Consider the following 20,556-nt stretch of genomic DNA (forward strand, 5'->3'; position numbering starts at 1 on the left):
TTATCAGTCTGCAAAAGAAGGTGACTAACCAGCTGGTTGCAGAGAACAGCTTTCCCATTCCAGTGACTAGTTAATAAAATTATTCCTGACAGTGGCGGGCCAAGGAGCTCTGGCAACTCCATATTTAGAGACAGAGAACCCATTGTCCAAAGATCTCAGAAGAGCCTTTGCAAGCACACAGAAGGGATTTAGAACAATTTGCATAAATCTCCCCATGGTTAGGGACATGGTTCCAGTGTTGGGGATGTTCCAGGAGCCCCTCCTTGGCTGTATCATGGGGTGACGCTGTGCTTGGTGAGAACTCAATCTCATGATCGTTTTTGCCAACAGGATTGGGTGATGAGACTCTGAATAAGCCCACTGTTCGGTTCCACATAAGGGTTCTTTTGTGTTGGCTTGGGGCAGTAATGTTCAAGTTTGTCTTGCTTTTTCACCACTGATGTTTTTGGACTTTGTGGCCTGGAGAATTAAGCACAACACCTATTCTGAGCTAATCCGTCAAATTTTACTAATGGAAGGTAACCACAGCCTCTGTATTTCTAGAATGTGAAGAATAATAGTCACACCTTTGGAGACTTATGATTTATTAAAAGTTGGGGAGAGGCGGACAAGTTCCGTGGCATGTCTAGGTAGCAAGGTGTACATACTGTTCATGGAGGAACTGTGGGAAGCAATTCCCTTTGGTTCCTTAATATGATTTGCCTAGTTCACTGACTTCTTTTAAGAAATGTGTTTCTATGCATGATTGGCAAATAGGTTGTACTCGATATTTAATATTCCCACCTGAAAGGCATGAGTTACCCTTGGGCGTACTTTTAAAAATGCCAGGTGTTTACTAATCTGTTTCAACTTTTTTTTCCCTTTTAAAAATGATCTACACCAAACATTAGATATTAAGAGCTTCCCTGGTTTCTTACACAGAATGTTATCATCCTAGAAGCCACAAGGAGTCTAATTTAAAATCTGGGGACTGGTTTATGCTCTGGGGAAGTTTGGTTCTTTATGTACAAAAATGAAATCTACTAATTTCTAACCTGAAGTTTATTTTTCTTCAGTCTGTTAGCTTGATTTCTCAGCTTTGTTTTAATAATATAAACATTTTTATGTTTATTTATAGGTGGCTTTAACCAAGAGAGCAGATCCAGCTGAGCTTAGAACAATATTTTTGAAGGTCAGTATAAAGTAGTCTATTTTGTTTCTTGTTTGGGTTGTGTTCTATAACTTTAGAAGATCATTTCAAACAGCTCTTTATTTCATTGTTGAAAATTTAGAAACATCTCTCAAAGTATCTTAATATAGGGTTTATGAAAGGGATCCTTCATAATTCTACTTGTTAAAGCATGTGGAAAACGTGTAGCCGATGGCTGGTAATGGGAACATGGTTTATATTTTAATTTCTTTCTTGTCACCCGATGTCAAGAACTGACAAGTACCTGGAGGATTGAACTTTATAACTCATTGACTTATGGAGGTTGATTTCTGAAGGGTGGTGGCAATGCTTTTTCTCCTAAAAAGTTTGAAGTTCTTTGTCAGCCTCCTAATGACCCTCCATCCTCTAGGGGGGACTGCCCTTACTCTCCAGGGTAAACACTGTATTACCACTGTGGTGCTTTGGGGAGCACTCCCCAAGGATAGACACCAGAGCACACCAGATACATAAGAACTTATTTCCTGTCATAGTGGACAATAATTGATTAATACAGTGATAGTCTACCTCAGGTCTCAAACACTAAAACACCTTTGGGTTGTTTAGCATAGTTGGAAAAGAGGCAGGCAGATCTCTGTGAGTTCCAGGCCAGCCTGGTCTACATAGTTCCAGGCCAGCTGGGACTACAGGGAGACCCTATCTCAAAAAGACCAGAAAATAAAAAAAAAATAAAAATAAATAAAAATAAATAAAACAAATTTTAAAAGTAATAAAAAATGAAAAAAGAATGGAGGGCTGAGAATGTGACAGCTATAGAATGGATGGGGCCCTAGGTTTGACACAGCAAAGAGGGAGGGAGGGAGGAAGGGAAGGAGGGAGGGAGAGAGAGAAGGAGAGACAGAGACAGAAACACACTACGGAACTTGAATATTGACAGGATATTTGCTATTAAAAAATTATGCTTATTTTAGGCTGGGTAATGACATTTTGATTATAGAAATAAGCAGATATCTTTTAAGGGCATAAACTGAAGCATTTATATATAAGAATGGGGTATTGGAGATTTGCTTTAAAATAATCTGATTTTGGTGGAGTGAGAGAAATGAGTGAGCAGTGTCATGAAAAATTTTGAAATTAGGAAGTGGAATATTAGTCTTATGTCACTTTTTTCCTCTACTTTGTATGTTTGAGCATTTTCCTAATGAAAAGTTAGTTAAAGCTTGTATAATTTATGTGATGGGCCCAGTACCTGACATACTTTATTGACTCAGTAACTGCTTAAAATTAAATGATCCAAATATAGGAAAGAGAAAGATTCCAAAAGTAAAATTAAATATAGGAGAGTTTTCAGAGGAGGAAGGATGTTTAAATTTGGATTGTGTATATAATCAGAGTCCTTATAAATTTGATTTTAGTCAAGAAGGGCTAATATAGAATAGTGTAAGGTGGCAAAGGATCCCTGAGCTTGGAGGTCCAGAAAACAGATGGCATTCATTTCTTCCTTAAGTTGATATGTCATTGCGCCCACCATGACTGGAATGAACTTTACGAAGGACCAAAAGCAACTTTAACATGTGTTTTTAAGTCCTGCTGACATTGTAAGACTGACAATATAATTCTGAAAGACACTTGGAGAAAAACACCTGGATGGGTTGTCAAAGAACCTAGGGTAATGATTCAAAGGTCATAAACTTGAGTCATTGAAGTCATAATTATTCTTTGAGTTTAGTTTTCTAGATAAGAGTTGTGAATGACCTTAAGATAGAAAGTGAGAATACTTAGTATTTCAGTAGCTGGTACAACTTGAATGCCTGGTGGTCTGTTGGTGGGATCTATTTGAAAGACTCTCTAGTTAACACGGTGTCCAGCTGATGTTTCATATGGGATGACATGTCTTTGCCAGCTGCTATGTCTGCTTCCGTCATCAGGCAAGTCTCTTGGCCCCAGTAGACTCACAGAGGGGAAGAACTCTGTGCAGAGCTATAAACAGCCACCAGCGTTGTTTCTGTGTATGTGGGCCTCAAGGTTGGGCTTGAAATCTTTGGCACCAGATAGGGGACTACGTGACTTTTGGGTGAGGGCTTTGTATGGCTTGGAGTCTGAGGAGATGCAGGGGAGGAGGAGGGTACCTGCAGAAAACAGCATCAGCAGTTTGTGGAAGGGTTTGTGGATCTGGCACAGGCTCTGGTGACCTCACCAGGCCTGGATAGTGTGGGACCAACACAAATCCACCTCAGCTCAGCATGCTAAGGATTTATTGTTTATTGTCTACCACAGATGATGTTGTGGTGAAGGGAGAGAAAGGAGAAGGAGGTGCCGTGGGGGCTGTCGGGCTGGACCTGTTAGTTAAATACAGATGAGTAGTCAGCATTCTGCAAACCTGTCTACGCTGCTGATTTCCTATTCATGAGTTTTTCTGACTTAATTTTTCTCCTTAGTGGAAACACCATGTGAAATATCCCAAATATCTCACTGCTAACCTAGAGAGGAAGGATTCTGCTGCAGCATGGGGGAGATGCAAAGGAGCTTCATTTAAGCTATGGGTCATAGGAGAGCTGAGCAGGTTGAGGCTCTTAGAGGACTGGAGTGGATGCCCTTCTAGCTTTTTAGCATATGTTTTTGAGAAGAGTGAAAATCAGTTTCACTTTTTTTTTTTTGGTTGCCTACTATATGTTGAGCATAAAAAGATGCATAAATCATGGCGCCTGCCCTTAAATATCTCACTGTGTGTATGTAATGAAACAAAGAGCCATGGTATGGTTGACAGGTGTGGCAGAGCATTAATTTGCAAGGAGATTATGAGAGCAATCACCTCTTCCTACAGAGGCTCAGAGAGGAGGGTTTGAGCTGAGATTGAAGATGAATGGGTATTTGTCAGATAGAGAAGGTAGAGAATGGTGTGAAGCTTGTTCCAGACAAAGTGCATCTTGAGGGAATAACCAATGACTTTAGAGGTCTAGTCTTGGGCAGTCATAAGAGAATGGTCATGATAGTGAGGCTTGGTTTGAAGCATGTCTCCTAATGCATTTGAAAGCACTTTGTAGGCTGTTCTTGTGGCAAGTAATAGGTAGGGTTTTACCTGCATGTGGAAGTTGAAATCCAGATAGTTAATTCTGGTTCTCTTCACAATACTGTCAAATGTTTTTGGTCTGCCTATTGCATTTATTGTAGCTTAGTGCCAGTTTAAACAGGTATTGTATATAGTTTAAATCAAGCTCCATGAAACTGCTGAAAGTGGGATGAGTGAAAAAGGTATAGAGGTAATGAACTACCTCAAAGGAGCTCAAAAAAAGAAAGGAGCTCAAAACTGGTACAGGAGACCAGTTTACAGGCACCCAGCAGGTGAAGGGACTGGGTAAGTGTACTCAAAGGGTTCATTTCTGTGGACTATAGCAAAGTCCATAGGAAACAAGAAGGAGCAGTCACCATTATGGGCAGGAATTAGGGAAGGCTGGAAGAGGGCATGAGGCACCACTGCGGCAGTGGGAGGGGAGAAGAGGACCATGTGAGAGGAGGCCTGGGGATGGCTGAGGAGAAAACAGTCTCTCCAGGTTGAACTTGTTCTGCAAATTTTTGTTTGTTTGTTTTCTATTTAAAGAGTACTCTGTGCCAGGGAGTGTGCTATGCATTATAGGATGTTGGATGGCACAACTGGGGCAATCGTTGGGAGCCTGCTAGGCCAGAAAACTAATGGGAGCCATTGAAGGTCCTCTGGGTGGTCAAAGATAGAGAGAATGGGCTTGTGATTGGACTGGTGTAGCTGCCCATGAGGCCTCGAAGCCCTTTGGATGTCCTTGATTCAGGTCCTGGTTGCAGAAGCAGTGGGGAATGAGGAAGTCAGGATCACTTGGAGGGCATATTTGATATTCGATCTTTATAATGGACAGTGACTACCCCGAGTGCAAAGAGACACCAGCAATAAGAACAGAGAAATTGGGAGGGGACCAGTACCACAGGATGGTAGGTAGAAAGGGGGAAAGGTGTACTCTGTGGATGGGCAGAGTCAAAGCGACCACATTTCTGATGTGGAAGATGAGCGCACAGGGGCTCAGCCCTAGTGGGATGCACTGCACTGTAGTGGAGAGTTGTAATTGGAATTTTAGTCTTGGTCTACTGACAAAAGCATGGTGTACACTGTGAACGTGTTTGTAGGCAAACTTTGAAAACCAATTCATTTCTTGTTTGAAGAACTTTTTTCTTACAACCAGTTTTTATCATTGTTGAAGATTTTAAAGGCAGATATATAAAGAAAAGTGACTTTTGGGGCTGGAGAGATGGTTCAGTGGTTGAGAGTACTGACTACTCTTGCAGAGGACCCGGTTCTTTTCCCAGCACCCATATGGTGGCTAACAACCACCCGTAACTCCAGTTCTAGGGAATCTGATGGCTTCTTCTGACCTCCGCAGGCATTGCATGACACGGGTGCACTTACATACATGCAGGCAGTATACGCATATGCATAAAATAAAATAAATAAAATATTTTAAAAAATAGAAAAGTGACTTTTGATCTGAGCATAAGTATAGAATCTCTGTTTCCGATTATTTTCTTTAACAGAAAAAACATTGTCATTTATATACAGTTTTCCTCTCATCTAATGTAATATGAATACCTTTATAATTCTGATTATATAGTTTTTGAAGCTGTGTGATATTCCTAGGTATGGCCGTTTTACTAGACTTATCTAATCTTTATCAGAGGTTCTCACCTCTGATTTGCCGTCATAGTGACACTTGAATGAATGCCCCCCCCGCCTTTTTTTTTTAAATTGTAATTGTAATTGAATTGACTCTAGGCCAGGCAAATTCTAAGGAAGCATTTACCAACTGAGTTCTATCCCCAGTCCTGTAATGTATATCCTCATACTTACATTTTTTCATATACCTTGCATTATTATTATTTTTTTTTTAGGAGAAATTCCTAGATGTGGCCATCAATGGGCTTATAGTAGTCTAAGACTTTTGATTACTCTTGGCAGACTGCCTTTCATGAACATTGTCTATATGTATATTTTGGGCTGGCCTATGGAAGTACATTTCCCACATTTATGTTACCAATTCAGATGATTTTTTTAAGAACACCCCTTTTTTTCTAATCAGTTGAAAATTTTGTATGCTATTTTTTACATTTTAAAATATTTATTATTTTAATTTTATGTGTATGAGTGTATTGCCTACATGTATGTAAGTGCACCAATGTCGTGCAGTGCCTGTGGAGGTCAGAAGAGGGCATCAAATTCCCTAGATCTGGAGACGGTTAGCTACCTGTGGGTGCTGGGAATTGTACCTGGGTCCTCTGTAAGAACAGACAGTGCTCTTCTCTGCTAAGCAGTCTCTCCAGCCCCTATTTTACAATATTTAATAAGTAGCAATATATTTAATTTACCACTTATGATTCTTAAGTTTTAACTGTTCATTGTGTCAGTTTCAAACAAGCAGGAATATGATTGTATAGTATCACCTACATAATTACCACCTAATTTAAACAAATATTTGTCACATTGTATATACGTGTACATGTATTTTACTGACTTATTGCATTGTTAGGTATTGCTATAATTCACTTTCAGTATTTTAACATACATCTTTGATTAATAAGCAGAGTTTCATTTTAAATTGTACATCCAATAAACAGTAATTCTTAAAGAACTAAATGCCAATCAATATTTATGTTTTTAATATTTTATTCCATCCTCATAACAGGAATCAATGTACAGAATGGTAAGTGACAGGTCCTGGTGTGCCCAGGGATTATTAGTGGCCGGAAGATTGCAAGGAGAATTTTCCCTTCAGCCCCAGGATGTTAATGAGTCAGACCAACAGAGGCAGCTGGATACTTACAGTTCTGACTAGGGCTGTTCATAGCTCACAGACTTTTATTAAATTGCTAGTGGTGAGCAGGCCAGATGAGACCCCTGTCCTCATGGAGCAGCACTGTAGGGTAGGCTCCTTTTCCAAGTCCTTCTGTTACTGTATTCATTGGGTGTGGTGTCAACAAAGGCAGCCTAAAAGTCATCCCTTTTTTTTTTTTTTGACAGGGTCTCCCTGTAGCTCCAGCTGGCCTGGAACTTGCTGTGTAGACCAGGTGAGCCTAGAACTCACTGAGATCCTCCCACCTCTGCCTCCTGAGTGGTGGGATTAAAGGTGTACACTACCACACCTGGCTGTGTTCAATCTTCTTAAAACTTTAAAACTCCCTAAAAAATGGGAGAGGGAAACTTCAGGTCACTGGAACTTCCCAAAGAAGTATTGAATGATATTCTAAAGTTGTGCCAGCTATAAAAGTCTGCTCCACTGGCAGGGATCCCTGTTCCTTACTTCAAGGACAGCAGACCTGCTTTTGTTAGCACCCCTAGTACATATTCTTATCATAGTTGGCCTCTGTCCATCAATCTAAGAAACAACCTTTGACATATTTACTTAAAGCACATCATCCTACCTGTGTGTTGAGCTTTTTAAAGATTTATTTAATTTTTAATTATATGTATATGTAAGTGTACCTGTACCGGAGCCCATGGAGGCCAGAAGTGTTGGATTCTCTGGAGCTGGAATTACAGGTGTTTGTTAACCACCTGAAGTAGGTGCTGGGAACTGAACTCAGGTCCTCTGGAAGAGCAGTATATGCTTTTAACCACTGAGACATCTCTCCAGCCCCGATGAGCTGCTTTTAAACCAAAGAAAACTGTTTGCTATGTCCATATTAACCTGTTTTTATATTTAAGAGATGACTTCTTTATCACCTCTAAACAAAAGAGGCCAATAACATATCAGTGATTTTTTTTAATGTAAACTATTACATTTGGTAATTACATTTGGGTGCATAGATCCCAAGTGTACATCTCTATGGTTATTTATAAAATGAGCATGCCCATGAAACCAGCATCCCAGGAGTCCTCTGCTGTCTGTTCTAGTCAGTTCCCCAAAAGTAACTGGTTGATTTCTTTCATCACACCTTACTTCTTCCTGTTCCATTCCATTCCATTCTATTCCATGCCATGCCATGCCATGCCATGCCATGCCATGCCATGCCATGCCATTCCATTCCATTCCATTCCATTCCATTCCATTCCATTCCATTCCATTCCATTCCATTCCATTCCATTCCTGTTTTAAATTGTAGTTAGTACATTCTGCATTCTTCATGGTTTTCTTCTTCCTTTGTTATTTCTTGCAGTGCTGAGAATTGAACCCCAAAACTCAGTCATCATAGGCTAATGCTCTTCTATTGAGCCACTCCTCCAACCCTATCTGATTTCTTTTACTCTTGATTTTTGCATAAAGTTCATCTGTGCTGTCATGGGTAGATGGAATTAGTTTATTCTCATTGCTAAGTTGTATTCTATTGTGTGACTGCATGTCAGTTGATTTATGTATCTAGTTATTGGTTGACATCTGAGTTGTTAGAATTTTTGATATCACAAATAAAGTTGCTGTAGACACTAACTTTTTTGTGTTATGAACACATTTTTGTTAGAGATTTACTTATGCTTGAAATTGCTGAGTCTATGGTTTTGTATATTAGGCTCAGTTATAGTAGATATTGCAGTTTTCTAACGTCGCTCACCAGTTTGTTCGTGCACCACTAGCATGTGAGAGTATTTGTTCTACATTTTTGCCAACACATTTGTTATTCTTTATTATCTTGTGTGTGAGTAGTGGTATATCTTTGTAGTTTGGTCCTACATTTTCAATAATTTTTTTAGGGACAGCAGCTTGACAGTAATTCTAAATTTTATTTAGGGAAAATCAGAATAATCATCAGGCCAAGAAAGGTCCAGGAGTAAAGTAATCCAACATTTTTAACCTTTCATTTGTTTGAAAAATATTTATTGAACATGTTTCACTGCCTGACACCAGTCTGGGAATTTGAAGAAACATCAGTGAAAACAACAGGCAGGAAGTCCTGTCCTGGCAGAGCCTTCCCTCTACTGTAGCCAGTAAAATGTAAGCTGCCTTGCAAGGGTAGACAGGTCAAGCAGAAAGGATGATTCTGGAGTGGCTCCAATGTTGGGAACTGCCAGTCTACCCTGGGTTTTCTGGTGGGATTTCTGGCAATCTCAGAGAACATGCTGGCCCCAGGAAGCTATTCCAGCTTGTCAGAACTGGAACTGGAGGTGGAGCCTGCTTATCGAGATTGTTCCTGATGAACATAATTTAGTACTAGAAAAACATGTATCCTAAAGTTCAGGGTAGGGAGAAGGATTCCTTTGTGGTTCTGGAAGAGTCGGTAGATTATGTGGAAAAAGCTAAAGTTGGAGTATCGTTTCCTCAGACCACACACAAGCAAAGTGCTGATATACTAAGACCCAAAGGCAAATACAGATTGTCTTGAAAAAGGCTTAGAGAAACTATGTGTTGATATTTAGTCTTGAGATGAGAAAAGAGTACATTTTTAAGGTCAGAAAAGTAATGGAAGGATTTGCAAAGGAAAAAAAAAGTCTATAGACTCAATTACATAAAAATACCAAACTGGAAAAGTATTTGCAACAAATATGACAGAGGAAGGGGGAGAGAGCATGTTCTCACACCGTTGGTGGAAGCGTGAATTGGTACAATTGTTTCCGGAGAGCAGTGTGATAATAAATACCAACGGCCTACTAAAGTTCCTGTCCTTTGACTCAACAGTTTCTTTTTCAGGAGTCTAGCTGTTGAAAATAGGAATTTAGACAAAGGTTATATACAGAAATGGCTACCTTAGGTTTTTTTTACAAAATACTCCAAAACTGGAAATAATCTAAACATCTGCCAGTAGAAGAAAAGTTAAATTGAGTTTTAAAATAAGTTAGTCATTCTAATAGGGAAACATTGGTATAACTCTAAATTGTAGGGTTGCTATCATTAGCAATAATTTGTCCCTTCAGATTTGTTTTGTCTTCATTTAGAAAAATCAAAATTCTTCTACACATCTGTAAAGAGCTCACCGAAGGATGGTGTGATCACTGGGCCATCTCTTTTTTTTTGATCTACATGTGAAACATACATTGAAGATTAATATTCTTGCCCTCCCACAGGGCCTCCCCTAGGCGGTGGCCAGGACTGGGTAGCTGGTGCTGAGAGAAAACCATTGTTGCGTCCTTGTACCAGCAACAGATGTCACTCAGTGGGACAGGGTTGAAGAAAAGAATTGTTTGATAAAGCAAAAACAGAGACCAGCAAGGTAACTTAGTGGGTAAAGGTACTTCTAACCAAGTCTGACAAGCTGAGTTCAATCTCCAGGATCTATATGGCGAAAGAGAGAATCAACTCCAGGAAGTTGTCCTCTGGCTTTCATGTGCATGCTGTGGCATGTGCATAAATAAATAAATGTAATAAAATAGTAAAACCAAGCAAACAGTAATATAGAACATTTATGAAGTGCTCATTATGTGTTGGACATTGTGCTTAGTGTATTTCATGATTACTCCATTTCTTTTAGGCATCAGCTGAACAGAGCTGGTGATATTACTATACCCATTTTATAGATGAAGCATCAGAGGCCCAGCAAACTTTATTTACTTGTATGAGTCAGGTAGTAATAGGCACAACCAAAACCCAAAATTTTGCAAAGCCTCTTAACCAAGTGCACTGTGCACTTTGTTACCCTGGCTGCCAGTGTGTTCTGGTTACCCAACCATCCTGATTTCAGTTTTTTTCCCTCCCCTCTCTTCGCTGTTTTATCTTGCATGCTATATCCCTGTGTTGGTTCTGGGCATCTCCCACAATCCCATAGTCCCCAGGAACAGGACTCAACACGGTCCTTCTTACCCAAGCTGGACCAGATCCCACAGTGAACACTGAAGGAGCTTCCCATATCAGTGAGATCTCTTATTGGCCACCACTGTGTCCTGCTAAGAGGACATTAACTAGGGAGCCAGTTAGTGCCTGCTTCCATTATTACAGAAGATGCCACCTCACTCTGAGTCACTTTTCCAGTTCGCCATCTTTTCTCATAGTTGTAAGTTGCCATGATTTCTGTTAAAAGATGAACAATTAAGCCATTACGCTCTTACAATTTGAGTGAATTAGATTCAGGAATTGGGCAGCATCTGACCCCAAGGGGTTTGGGCGCAATTATAAGGGTAGAAATATCATAAAAGAAGTAAAACAGAGAAAATACATTTGGTGAAAGTGAAAGTGCAGAGTTAGAGGCATCTTTGGGATCAGCTTTGCTAACCTAAAGTTTTGTTTCATGTTTTGTGTTGAGTTGGGTGTGGGACCGCAAGACACAGGAAATGTCTTTCCCTACCACCTCCCAGTAATCTTACTTAATATTTCAAAAGTTTACTTTTTTAGAAAGGATATATCATGGAGCTTGGTGCTCATGCCTATAATCCTAGCTCTTGGGAAAATGAGGCAGGAAGATCTTGTGTTTGAGGCCCTCTTGACCTTATAGGGAGGTCCTGTAGGGGGCGTTCTCTGTGTGTGTCAGTACAGCTTCCTCCCTGTCTGCACCCCCCCCAAGTTGTGATGGTAAAGACTGTCATTTTCAAGTGTCCCTTGTAGGGGAAAATTCCTATCATTGAGATCCACTGTTAAGGGTAAATTATGACAGCCTTTAATGTGCTTACGTTTTCCTTTGAAGCCATGGGTGATAACTGCTGTTTTAAAGAATGCATTAGTATATCTGATATTTTCTCCTTTGACTATTTGCAGTCTTTTCACTATTGATTCCATGAGAGCGTACTCTATTTATTATTTTTATTTTATGTGTATGAGTGTACTGTCTGCATGTATGTAAATCCACCCATGTCATGCAATGCCTGTGGAGGTCAGAAGAGGGTGTTGGATCCCCTGGAACTGGAGTTATGGATGGTTGTTAGTCACCATGTGGGTGCTGGGATCGAACCCAGGTCCTCCACAAGAGCAATTGGTGCTCTTAACTGCTGAGCCACTCCTCTAGTCTGATGAGTACATACTTTTTAATAATCAAATATATTAAATAACATTTCTTCCCTCTCCCCTCTTTTTTTTTTTAACAGTATGCAAGCATTGAAAAAAATGGTGAATTTTTTATGTCTCCCAATGACTTTGTCATTCGATATTTGAATATTTTTGGAGAAAGCCAGCCTAACCCAAAGACTGTGGAACTTTTAAGTGGAGTGGTAGATCAGACCAAAGATGGGTATGTATGCTTATAGTTATCTTTCTTAAATTATTTCATTCAAACCAGCTTTCTTTTGTTTAATGATCAAGAAGTCATTAAGTGTGTGCCATCCTGTCTGCTAAGAGCATTGTTCTCTACCTATTAATCCATCATTTTAGAAATTATATACTTGATATTCCTTCAAGGGTCATTTTATAGTTGGTGATTTTATGTTTGAAATCCTTGTTTATAGTTTCATGAGGCTGTTGTAATTGATAAGGTGGTGTGAAGATGTATGAGTGTATGTTTGTATTATTCCAGGCAGCTCTAAAATTGTAACTTCATCACAACTCCACGGACATAATATTTCTACAGAGTTTGCCAAATCATCTTTAAAATTTCATATATAATTGCATGGTGTGGAAATAGGAAACAGAAAAATCTGATGACTCCAAATCACCAAGGAAGCAGCCGCTGAAGTAGGGACTCCACTATATAGAGCCAAACAGGACACTTTGCAGAGTGTCTTTGTCTTATTTCCTGCTACCAACTTTCTCTGCATTTTCTCCCAAATTGGAATTGGTAAATTTTGCCTTATTTGGAGGAAGTGTTTTAGGGGTGGGTGCAATTAAGAATTTTGAGATTAAGGAACTAGAGAGATATTTCAGTGGGTAAGAGCACTGAATGCTCTTGTAGAGGACCTGGGTTCAGTTCTCAGCACCCACATGGCAGCTGACAACTGTCTATAACTCCAGTTCCCAGGAATCCAACACCCTCTTCTGGCTCCATGAGGATTGCACCCATGGATGTACTTACAAACATGCGGACAAAACACTTAAAATAAATAAATAAATTCCCCTCTCCAATTTTTTTTTTTTTTTTTTTTTGACAGGGTCTCCCTATTCCCAGCCCACCTGGAAGTCATGGTGTGGACCAGGATGGCTTTGATCTCACAGAGATCCACTCTGCCTCCTGAGGGCTGGAATTAAAGGTGCCTGCCACCACAACTGGCGTAAAAATATATTTTTTAATTATTTTATTATTTTTAGTTTATGTGTATGAGTGTATTACCTGCTTGTGTGTAAGTGCACCTGTGTTGTGCAATACCCTTGGAGGTCAGACGAGAGCATCGGATCCTTTGGCATGGGAGTTACAGACAGTTGTTAACCACCATGTGTGTTCTGGTAATCGAACCTGAGTCCTCTGCAAGAGCAGCTAATACTCTTATCCCCCGAGCCATCTCTCCAACCCCATAATAATTTTTTTAAGAAAAGAATTTTTTAGATGAGAAAGTTATCCTATATTATCTATATGGGCCTAAATTCCATCACAAGTGCCTTTGAAAGTCAGAGGCAGAGGGAGATGTGACACAGGGAATAGGAATCAGTGTGACTGTAGGGCCTGAAGTCAGTTAGGCATCTGCAAACCACATGCAGCTACACAAAACTGGATGGATTTTTACCAGAACCTTGGGAGAGAGGCTGTGGCCTTGCTGACACCTTGACTAAGGATTTTGAAGTCTCCACACTGTGATAGAATACATCCTTGCTGTATTAAGTCATCCAATTTCTAGTAGATTGATTGATTGATTTTGGTCTTTTTGAGACAAGGTCTCCCTGTAGCCCCAGCTGACTTAGAACTTGAGATGTAGACCAGACAAGACTGGCTTTGATCTCAGAGTTCCACCTGCCTCTGTGTGCACTACCACATCCAGCTTTGTATGCGGTATGTTCTGAAATATATATTTATATACATATACATACATATATTATGGAATGGTTTAAATCAATATATTGATTATGTCCTGTACGTGTTTTGCTTTTTTGTATTGAGAACATTAACTGTCTCAGAAATTTTCAAGTGTACAATGCATTTTTATTAACTACATCATAATGTCCAAAACAATCCTTTGGAAATTTTTGTCCTTTGAATGTCATTATCCCAGTGCACCCCCCCCCCCCCCCCCCCCCCCTTGTGATTGCCATTCTACTGTTTGCTCCTGTGATCTTGACTAAAAGATTCTACCTGTAAGTGAGCACGTGGCTTCTTTGTCTTTCCATGTCTGGCTTATTTCACTTATCACAATATTCTCCAAGTTCCTCCATGTCACAAGTGGCAGAATTTCTTTCTTAAGGCTAAATACTATTCCATATTAGTACATCTCTAATATATTTGTGTGTTCACCTGTCTGCTGATGGACACTTGGGTTGACTCCATTATCCTGGCTCATGTGACTGGTGTTACAGTAAACATGGGAGGATAGGTATTTCTTCAATACAATTTTATTTCTGTGTTATAATAGGGTATAGCAGTGTAGAAAGCTTATACCCTCATGGAGCTCTTTTCTTCGGGGAATTAGAAAGCCTATAGTGGTGAAGAATTTTTGTTGGTCAGTGACCAAGATTTGATTTATTAAAAACATCCTGTGGGCTGGAGAGATGGCTCAGAGGTTAAAAGCACTGACTGCTCTTGCAGAAGAGCCAGATGCAGTTTCCAGCATCCTCATGATGGCTAACAACTGACCATAACTCTAGTTCCAGGGGATCTGATGCCTTCTGGCCCCCACGGGCATTGCACATAGTGCAGTTACTTAGATATGCAGGCAAAACACTCATACATATAAGACAAATTAAAAAAAATTTTTTTCCAATGATTCCTTTTGGCTGATCCAGATATTTGACAGACAGTAACTCCTGCTATAAATTGCCTTCGTGAGGGCATGGCCCTTTCTGAAAGCTTCACCTCTGTGTAGCATGGGGTTCAAATCTGCAGCCAGGATAAATTGCTGTGCAACTGCATGACCTTCACACATAAACATTTCCAGCTTGCTGGAGCTCTCTTATTTCTAATTTAGTGATTCATGAGGCAATGACTTGGTCAACCTTTGGTTCTGGGAGCTTCTTGCTGGGCTCAGTCCTGTTGCCATGCAGAGGCTATTGGAGAGCCTTAGTCCTGTCCGGTACTGTGTGTTGAGGATAACATCGTGAGTGGGACAAACACAGTGTTTGCCCTCTCAGAGCTTCTTTGTTGTTGTTTCAAAATGACATTGCTGTATATCCCAGGCTGGCCTCAAGCTCATAGCAATCTTTCTGCCTCAGTCTGCCAGGTGTTGGAACTATAGTCCTGTGCCATCATACCAGGCTGAACTATGTTTGCCATCTTACCATCTTGGACTATAGCTTCGTTGGTTGGTTTGTAACTAGTGGTCAGGGTCTGGGCTAGGTGTTTCCAGGTTCTTGTGTTCACTGAATTTAAATGAAAGCCCACTGAGAGTACAGAGTAGCAAAGTAATTTTATTTAAAGCAAAGCAGTAATAAAGATCAGAATACACTTCAAAAGAAGTGTCAGGTCACAAGAGTGAAGATACTCAAGGGCTCTCTAAGAGTTTACTTGAGGACACTGTACCAACACCAGTCTGGGCTGGATCAGACTTTGCATCCTTTGTACCTGGATACATTGGGAATATATATGGATGGAAACTGTTTAAGTTTGATTGTTGCTAGGGGAGGAGAGACTTACTCCATTATTAGAGAGGGTTGTACATGTAGCCAGATGCAGGTGGGGATTGGAGGTTGCTAGGTGCATTGTTCAGAGAGGAATGTGAGTGGTAAAGGAGCTCGGCTGCCAAACACATTTTTAAAAGGGGAGGTTGTTTATCATCCAAATTAAGTAGAACTCCAGGTTACCAAACTATTCTCTATGCCTGCCTCAGGTAGATTTGGTTTAGTTTGGCTTTTGAGTTAGGGTCTGGCTAGCCCAAGCTGGCCTGATACTCTGTGTGTCTCAGGTCAGAGCTAATCTGTGTATGATGTTAATCAGAAAACTACACTACATGTGAATCAACATGTGAAGAGATTTCCCTGGATTATCTCAGCAGCCCTAAGTTCTATCCCAGGAGTCTTAGTGGGTTCTAAGTTCTATCCCAAGGAGGAAAAATGCAAACACACTTTGTAAGATAGTGACAGAGACCTATTTGTTATAGTTACAAGGAAGAGCTGAGGCCCTGGCAAAGAGACATGGTATGAGTTGCCAATAAACTTCATTATCTCTGTGAGGTCAGGGAAGATATCCCATGAGTGAACGGTGGGCTCTAGGACTTCAGGTCAGGAACAGAAGATTGAACATTTTGGGCAGAAGGAACAATGTGGGCCATGTCTAGACCGTGTAGGGCTTGTACTTCAGGGTAAAGATGGGAGTGTTTATCTTAAGCAGTGGAGAGCCACTCAAGGCTGGTTTGAATCAGGAGGTTGGCATGATTTCCTGTGTGGCAACATAATCCCTGTTGTTATTCTTTGTTGTGTTTAGATTTCCCTTTGCTCCACTGTCTTAATCGATTTAATGATGGCTTTAATCAATTTCTGAAGGTCCTTGGGGGAGATGAAAAGGGATTTTGAATGCCTGGGGCTGTAAGCTCTTGGTTTGGGGGCCTCCTGAGTGAGCAGGGCTTGCCTCATCACATCTGAGGTTGGGGGAAGAGATGGGTTTATGAACTTCTTAAGGCCTGGACCCTCTTACTGAACCATGTAACTGAGTGAATGTTCTGCTTGCTATTGAGTTTGTATGGTTTCTGATGTGTATTTTAGATTTAGTGGTGACTATAGTTTTCATTCATAATGGAAATGAAGCTTTGTATATCTTCTAAGTATAATTTTCATATATGGTTTATATGACTTATCTATTAAGAGGCAGGTGGAAATCTCATGTTGGTCTCCCTGAGCTTTTCAAATATATTTCTGTTTGTTTTTAACTGTTACCTCATGAGAGCAAGCCAAGACCAAAAAACTTTTCACTAGTGTTTACCGGCTCACCTAGGAAGATTAAGAGGGGCTAGAATGCGCTGGGGCTGAATGCCTGGCTGGCTACCTGCCACAGGGACTGACCTCTGTTTGTCAGGGGCTCGAGGTGGCTGGATTATCTTATTGACTTGCTAGCGTCACATAATTAAGTTTACCACAGACAGTTGTCCCTTGGTGCTCATAGTGGATTGGTTTCAGGACTGAACAGGACCTTGCCATTACCAAAGTCTGCCTATGTTCAGGCTCCTTCTATGTAATTCTGTGGTTCTTGCATACAACTTGTCCCATTCACCATGCTTTGAATCACTGTTAGATGACTTAATAATTGATAATACAGTGCAAATGTGATGTAAATAGTAGTTCCCTTATATTGTTTTGGGAGTTATGACAAGAAAAAACAAGTGCCTGTTCAGTACAGATGCAGTTTTTTTTTTTCCTAAGTATTTTCTAGCTGTGGTAAATCTATAGATTTTTGTATATGAATACAAAAGACCAACTGTGTGTGTTTTTCTTCTTAGGTGTGGAACCCCTTGTATCTGAGAACATGCATTCCATGAGAACAGAATTGTAAAAGGGACTGTTGGATGCCCTGTTTGTTAGTGATGGGTGGACAGGTACAAGCTGCCACCTTGTCAGCACTCATTCTGTTTTGTTGACTCTATCAAATAGCATTATAATTGGAATCCACAAATAGTTCCTTTCTATTTAGAGACCAGATAATCAGCCCTGGGACAATTCCCATTCTGTTGTCCAAAAAATAAAGGTGTCAGCAAAGAAGATAGAAGGCCGGATTTTCAGTGTGGCCCATGTGAAGTGTTTTCTCTGCTTTTCCCATGTTCGTTGTTTCTCCTCCTTAGCGCAGAAAATACAGCTTTTTAAATCCTTCGTGGGGCAAAGGAGGATATACTAGTGTTGATGATAAAATAATTTTTATATACCTGTTTTCACTTTGTGAGGCTGCAGTGAAGAAATCCAGACCTTGGCCACATGCTGGGAGTTAATGAGGTTTACAATTGGCAGTGCTTAAAGAGTATTAGGGTAATGTATTTAAACATCAGCTGTTCACAGCCTGAACTGCTCATCATCTGTGGAGTGCAATCCTGATCCCTCAGAGGAGGCCTTTCTTTCTGCTAATGAGGAAAGTTTTCCACACTGTTATGGTGGACATGGATTTCAGGTAAACACCTGAAATTCATAAACTAGAGAATTAAGCAAAGGCATCTCTTTAATTTTTTAAAAAAAGTCTTGATAATAATCAACACTAGTCACCTGAGAAGCTAAATGCTCTTCGTAGTCATCAGACTCCCAAATTAATCTCCCAAAACAAAAAGCCTCATTAACAGCTCTCATTGAATCAGTGTTATTTTCCCTTTCTTTCTCTCAAGATGTCTGATTAACCCCCTTTCTTTTCCCATTATTCACTCCGTGTTAATATTTGATGTCTGAAATCATGGGTGGGGGGTGCATGCAATGTGGTGGCTAGACACTGTCTACAGGAGTAAATTAAAAAGAATTTTTAAAAAGGTTGGTATTATGTTGCTGATGCATTCGAAAATCTTTAGGAATGTCAGATGCCTGGATTTTATTTTTCTTAATTCCAGAAAGGGTTGATTAATGACTAGGTACTGATTTCACATCTCATTCATATGTACCTATAGCCCTCCTCCTCCTCCTCTCATCCTCCTCCTACTTACCCAACCAAGCCCTCTTTGGGGGAGTTTTGTTGAAAAGGGAAAGTAAGAAATGGGGGCCATAACCAGAGGAAAGGGAGGTCCCAGGAGGGTCTTTTCTAGGTGGATTGCTAACATAACACATGCTGATGGGCAGGACTCTGGAGAGGAAGGCAATCCACAAGGTAGAGAGGAAAGGGAAGGAATTTTGATGAAAAGTAGGAGATTGGCTTCTAGTAATAACATGGAGAGTTACTAGAATAAGTCTTCAAAGTGACCAGTGGCCTCTGGAATCCCCTAAGCTCTTTCAGGAGGCCAAAACTATTCCTGTGAGGATGTGGAAGCACAGCGTGCTTATTTTACTTTGCCAGTGTTTGAGCTAATGTTTCTAAAAGGAAGCCTGGGTAAAACTGCTGGTTTCGTTACCAGATGGTATTCTCTAAATTCAGACTGATGCTAATACCCACAGTAATGAATCTAAGAGGCCCATGAATGGACTTAAGACTTGAAGGAACCTGTTCACCTGTCCCAACATGTAAAGAAAACATAGAAAGTGCCATCTATGAGGAACAGGCCCCCACTGGACACTAAACCTACTGGTGCCTCCATCTTGGACTTCCAGAATATTGACTAAGACATTTCTGTGGTTTATAATTTTGTTTTAGCAGTGTAAAAGGAATAAGACAGAGGCCAACAGTGGGCCCTTATATTCTTCACCTAGTAATAATATATCTGTTTCAGAATGTTCTTTTAAAAAATTTTTATTTTATGTGTATGAGTGTATTGCCTGCATGTGTCTGAGTGCACCTGTGTCGTGCAATGCCATGGAGGTCAGAAGAGGGTGTCAGATCCCTTGGAACTGGAGTTATGGGTGATTGTTTGCCTCCATGTTGGTGCTGGGAATCAAATTTGGGTCCTTTGCAAGAGCAGCCAGAATTCTTATCTGCTGAACCATCTCTCCAGCCCCCAGAATGTTCTTAAAGAAGTAAAAGTTTCTTATTTCTATTAAATCTTGCTAATGCACATACATTGAGTGACTTAGTGGAAGTACACATACGAACTTAAGCACCTGTACTCGCTATAGTTTGATTGTTGAGGGAAAATCAACAGTTTTAAGTTACTAGCTGAGTTAAACTTTCTTTTTATAGAATTCACTAATATTAAAGACTTTGAGGCTGGAGAGATGGCTCAGTGATTAAGAGCACTGGCTGCTCTTGTAGAGGACCCAGGTTCAGTTCCTAGCACCCATATGGTGGCTAAAAGCTACCTGTAACTCCAGTTTCAGGGATCTGATACCCTGTTCTGTCCTCTGCAGGCATGGCATGACATGGATGTACTTACATACCTGCAAACAAAACGCTCATCCACAGGAAATAAATAAATGAATGAATTTCTACAGATTAATAAAAGACTTTGCTGATGTCACTATAATGTTAATAAAAGTGGCCTTTTAAACATGGTATAATGAAATGTCTCTCAACATTTGGAAGATCTATGTAACTTGTTATTTTCAGCTTGACTTGGTCTGAAAGAATCCTCCATGGTTAAAGGATGTGCTCAAGCTATACTATATACTGAATGCTGAAGTAACAATGGGGAAAGGTCCATACAGCTTCTGCTAATGCTGCCAACTAATCTTTAAGAAACATTTTTTCAGGCCAGGCATGATAGTGCATGCCTTTAATCCCAGCAATCAGGGGGCTGGCAGATCTCCATGAGTTTGAAGCCAGCCTGTTCTACATAGGAGTTCCAGGCTAGCCAGGACTATATAGTGAGACACTGCCTCAGAACAAAAATGACATGAAGAAACATTTGCTTCTTGATTCTGGTGTTGTATCAAAGAAAAGTATCCCCAGTTATCCAAAAAGGCCATTAAAGCACT

At 40.2% G+C, this 20,556-nt stretch overlaps 1 protein-coding gene across 3 annotated transcripts in view; it reads left to right on the top strand.

The window, feature by feature from the left end:
• The window catches only part of Slc25a13 (solute carrier family 25 member 13), a 207,817-nt gene that overhangs the window by 26,662 nt on the left and 160,599 nt on the right, over positions 1–20,556 (top strand). The window contains exons 2-3 of one of the 3 annotated variants that reach the window (XM_008855219.2): positions 1,118–1,171; positions 12,105–12,247. In XM_008855219.2, coding sequence (XP_008853441.1) covers positions 1,118–1,171; positions 12,105–12,247 — 197 coding nt within the window. Of the gene's footprint in view, positions 1–1,117; positions 1,172–10,284; positions 10,304–12,104; positions 12,248–20,556 lie in introns of those variants that run through there. The other 2 variants (XM_029557226.1, XM_029557227.1) reach the window with 2 other exon arrangements.

Source organism: Nannospalax galili, unplaced genomic scaffold (assembly GCF_000622305.1).
Source record: "Nannospalax galili isolate Female #2095 unplaced genomic scaffold, S.galili_v1.0 scaffold187, whole genome shotgun sequence".
Classification (NCBI taxonomy): domain Eukaryota; kingdom Metazoa; phylum Chordata; class Mammalia; order Rodentia; family Spalacidae; genus Nannospalax; species Nannospalax galili.